The sequence below is a fragment of the Notothenia coriiceps genome, unplaced genomic scaffold (assembly GCF_000735185.1).
Source record: "Notothenia coriiceps isolate Sejong01 unplaced genomic scaffold, NC01 NC01_scaffold00006117, whole genome shotgun sequence".
NCBI classification, from domain to species: domain Eukaryota; kingdom Metazoa; phylum Chordata; class Actinopteri; order Perciformes; family Nototheniidae; genus Notothenia; species Notothenia coriiceps.
Genome location: NW_011338818.1, coordinates 7654 through 12833, shown reverse-complemented (window position 1 = coordinate 12833; position 5180 = coordinate 7654). Strand labels below are relative to the sequence as shown.

Here is a 5180-nt window from a genome sequence, read left to right as displayed (position 1 = left end):
ACAGTTTTCCAAACGAGGTAAAAACTAAATGCTCATGGACGACGTTCTAGTTCCTTCTAAGACTACGTTCGTGGTGTCCGAACAAATCGGTCGGTTAACATTGTACATTCACCGAAGCTACAATCTGCAGGGGCAATAATTCGCATGACGTTTTGTTTATCCTCGGGTGGCATTCACATTGCGTCTAATAAAGCGGTTGAGAATAGATATATGTGGATCCAGGCGTTCGCGAGTGCACTGGGATTACCTTCCAAATTTGGTGAAAATTGATGGAATTCATGTGATTCCGACCCTTTCGTTCATGTTAGTGAGTGTGTAATGTAAGTGAGTTGTCGTATGTTGAAAAGAATTTACATAGTAACTTACATACTTTTTTTTTTTTCTTTTTTCAAAGAGAAACAACCGATTTGGCACTTAATTCACTGACGGATTATGATACATAATGTAATCACATAAAAAATTCACTCAATTTGTTCAATGAGAATGTTAGCTAAATCCATTTACTTACTAAGTCATAAGACGTCTGTGCCGTCTGTACACGTCACCGACATGGTCACTTGAGTGTGTGGTGACGATTACGTTACTCACACTGCACGGGGCAAAGCATGGACACCTTCAAGGACTATGACGTCGACACAAAAGAGGAGAGAACGGGTTTCTTCATCCCGGACGTCTCAACACAAGCTGTGTGAAGGAAGATGGTGACGCAGAGAACAGACAATCCGGGGTAGGTCACCTATATGTATTCGTCTGTAATGAGGCAGGCACTCCGACTTAATATGGCCTAGGACGAACTCAAATTACTTATACCTTGTGGGTGGAGACACGAACCTCTCGAAGAAAATGACAGGGTTACTAAAAGAACAGTCCGAGTCTTTTTGTCTTGTCTTTATAATCTATATCGATGACTTTATGTAACTAGTTCTTTCAGTTTAAACTCTGTTTGACTAGCTAAGAAGCTTACATTTTGATTGGATGTTATTATTCTCATACTATTATTATTATTATTATTACCGAAAATTAAATATTTCGTGAAGTATAAACGTAAGTTTCGGGCTATCACGATTGTAGCATTTTTCTTATTCATTTTTTTTCGCTTATTTATTTTCATTTATCATTTTCCTTATTTTCAATTCTATCTTCCACTATTATCATTCATTTTTACAGATCCCTAATCCGACGATAAACTTCTCCACCCAAAACCCGGAAAAAAATTTTTCTGGAGGTGCAGACACCTCCACGAAGAGATACACAAGCCCTCTCGCAAGGTGTCTGACCCCCGTCGGCTCCCGTCTTCCCGGGCCAGGAGGTACCATGCTCGAATCAGGTAGCCCCCCAACTCCTCCAGACTCAACGTCACTCGCCCACCAGGCGTGCCTCCATCTCTCCCCCCACTCCCTCAGGAACTCCATACCTCCCGACATGGTATCTATGTGACCACACACGTCCTTGCTATCGGGACGTTAAGAGTATTCCATGGAATATAACAAAAAGTGTTTTCTGAAATAAATTACATACCTCATTGAATTATGACCAGATCGTCAGCTGTCTTCCTCTCCCGTGTTGTTCCTCGATACGTAAAGGCTGCAGCACCGTTGACAACTTCTCTCTACATATCAAACATACCGGTAAACCAGCATCGTTTGCTGTGAAAGCATATAACTCTGTCCACACAGAATTAAATCCTGTGTTCCTCCGGTACTTTTCTTTGATTTATCCATAGTTCGCTCATCGAGCCGGGGGTCAGGTTATTCGCCTCCAAGAAAAGGCGCTCGCGCGGGACCGTAGCAGGATGTGACGCATATTTTAGTTGATCTAATTAAAACCGTTTTGTTTTTTATTTATGTCTCACAGTATCACCTCAAAATACAAGATACGAAACATTTTCAACCATGCAACAAAAATATAAATAGTCCTACAAATACTTTTATTTTATTTCCTTCTTATTTTTGTCTAAGCTCAAGGGAGCCAGAGCAGAGGGCTTAAAGGGCCGCATGCGGCTCGAGGGCCGCGGATTGCCAACCCCTGATCTAAATCAAGGAAAACCTTGCTATTTATAAAATAGTGAAAGCCGCTGTACAACAGAACAGAAACAGCCTATCATTCTTCCTTATGATATTAATCTAGTTCTGTCAGATGTTGGACTCCATCATATATATTAAGGGATAAAATAGACTTCATTGTAAAGAATGGATTCATTCAACTGTATTTGGCTTTCTTTAAAGTGATTGTGGTATAGTTGTGACCACATTCCTCACTAACCTCAGTAGGACCTCTCCCCTGTGTCCTCAGGTTCATGGTAGACCTGCAGGCTGAAGTCCAGGAGATGGAGTTCCTGCAGTTCTCCAAAGGTATGGACACCATGAGGAGAGAAGACTTCGCTGAGTGGCTGCTACACTACACCAATGAAGAAGACAACGAGGCGTACTGGGAGAACATGAGGAAGAGGATCCCTGCAGGCCAGGTGATGGGACTTTCATCACAAAAATGCTGTGAAAAGATTGAATCTAGTTTATTGGTTAACTGAAATGTTGTCTTGCAGAGTATCACCTTCGAGGAGTTCAAAGCCTTCTGTCTGTTCACCAACAATCTGGAGGATTTTTCCTTTTCTATGAAACTGGTCACTGGAGCCAACCGGCCTGTTGGAATGGGTAACGCCTCGCTTCATTACTATGTGGGTATTTCTCTCTCAGACTGCAGACAGTAGATGATCACATTTTTCCTTCCTCTCATTGCAGTCCAGTTCAAACGAGCAGTGAGGATCGCCACAGGCCACGATCTGTCTGACAATGTTCTGGATACTGTCTTCAAGCTCTTTGATATGGATGGAGATAAGTGCCTGAGCCACAAGGAGTTCATGGGAGTGATGACTGACAGAATACGGCGAGGCCTGAAGGTGAGCCCGTTCATCCTTTTATTTATATATATATATTATGTATATGTGCAATAGCCATCCAAAAAAAAGTCACCAACTGGATTTAACTTAGCAAATCTGTAAGAGCCTTCAATTGGATAATTAGTGCGAATGCTGTTTATAGCATTCCACTATGGTTCTTCGAATCTTTATTCTTCCCCTTATTATTTCAGCCAATACTTTGGCTCTCCATAACTTCAGCATACTTTCAGCTACAGAAACCATTAAAATATCAAACTATTCAGCCTGTTCAGGAATCGATGGGAAACTTTCAACTTTTTCAAAATATGTCATACTTTTTGAAATATTCAGCTTTTTTTTAAAACTCTTTTTTTAACATGGAAGTCAATGGGAGGAACCTTCAAATCCTCTTTTATCTACACCTTGCGCCAAATGCTTCTCCTTCCACATACTTTGAGCTTGAGACTTCATTCCAACTTTAAAATGATCTTAAGACCTTCAGCTATTCAATTCGTATTGAAACTTTTTGAGATATTTAACTTAGTTCGGAGCTTGGTAAAGAGGCTTTCTTCAGATTTTAACATTAGTGTCTATTGAGCAGCTCGTTAAAGCTTAGAGTGCTTTGATGTCAAAACAGAGTGGATTTCGTCCAATTTTTTTTTTCTTAAACCTGCCATAATTCCCAAACCCTACACTCCTTGGACATAATTTTTCATGAAAAAAGTAGGAAAACTAGGTTGAAAAATTAAAAAATGAAGAAAACAAATTAAACAGAATGCCTCTTGAGGGCATGAAGAGACAAAAACTTGTCAAAAATTCCACCTAGCTCCCAATAGACTCCCATGTAAACAATTTCCGGATCTTTCTTCAGAGCAGAGAGAAGTACACTTTAGACAAACTGCTCCCATCTCCACATTTTACACACAAAACCCCCCAAAAAAACATATATCAGTTCATTGGGGTTCCCTGATGCTCACGGTCTGTTCATTTTTTGATAGGAGCCATAGTTTTTGACCAGGTGGCAAAATTGTGAGATATAATCCTCAATGCATTCTTAATGGGACTCAGTGCTGCAGCTGGTAACCATGGTGTTGCTGCGCAGATTGAAAGCTTTGATCTCTGGGCTCACACAGGTGTTATGATTATTTGTTATGATTAGGTGCTCAGCACAGAAACAAACAGTGACAAAAACACTGGACTTTAACAGACTGTCTCAGCCTATTCTTTTATGTCTGATGGAGACTTCATACAGACTTCAACAGGTTCCACATATTTTATACATTATTGGTGACATATGGTTTTAGTCGAAAAGTTTGCAGTCAAAATTGCTGCTGCTTTCCCAAGCCTTTTTAGCTTTCTTTTCTTCTTAATACACATTCATTCACGTACTACATTATCATCTGATATTTAACTCCTTCAGCCACTTCAGCGCAGGAAACCATTCAAGCTATTACATTATTCAGCTATTCAGGAATCAAGGTATATGAGTTGTGTGTGATGTTGTTGTATACCTTTTTTTAAACTGTTTCTGTTTAATATTAAGCTTCTTCACTATCTTCCGTCATACTCTTCCATTTAACATTTCACTTTCAACGTTTTCAACAAGACCATTGCAGTGCAGTTTGAGCTGTAACAATTTGGATTCAAATCATTTCACCCTTTCGCATTTCTCGCGGCTAGTTGAGCAACACACTTACTTAGGTTTTTGTAGCTGAAAGCAGCTAAGAGACCATTCATGACTTATAACATATTCAGCTTTTTCTGCGTTTCTGCTAAAGCGAGGCACCAACATGTACACTAGTTTACAGGCATTTGGCACGCATTTCTGCAGGAAATGCATTTTCTAGTTACTGCAGTGATTCTATGTTTCAGTGGAACATGTTATTTAACCCCTAGCTAATATGGTGTTTAACTCTTATTTCTTAGCAAACCATGTCAGAAGACATCTCCTGTGGTCGTGGAAAGGCATGTTAATCAGTTTCAGAAGGGTAAAATGATTGGCCTGCATTCAAGCAAAGAAAAAATGAGATTGCTAGAAACTACAAAATCCGGGTCAAAGAAATGATATTTAGTAATGCAGTACCTCAAAGCTAAAGGCGGTTGCATACTTTTTGTGTATATATATCTGATATATAGTATATAGATATACTATAAAAAGTGTGCACGTAATGCGCGCTAAACCTTGAAAAATCCCTCACCTCAGAGAGTTCAATGTTTATTTCAACAGAAACTGGTTATTCTGAAAGAAGACATGTTGTTATCACAAGCTTTAGAGATGTTCCACGTTCTTCTCCAAAATAAAACA

The 5180-nt window shown here is 39.6% G+C and overlaps 1 protein-coding gene across 1 annotated transcript; it reads left to right on the top strand.

Annotated features, from left to right (window-relative positions):
* Positions 1–605: 605 nt before the first annotated feature.
* Positions 606–3889, top strand: LOC104943497 (calcium uptake protein 2, mitochondrial-like). The gene is made up of 6 exons (XM_010768935.1): positions 606–686; positions 1168–1309; positions 2268–2464; positions 2543–2651; positions 2739–2904; positions 3874–3889. The coding sequence occupies exons 1-6, from the start codon at positions 606–608 to the stop codon at positions 3887–3889; spliced, it is 711 nt and encodes a 236-aa protein (XP_010767237.1).
* The last annotated feature ends 1291 nt before the right edge of the window (positions 3890–5180 follow it).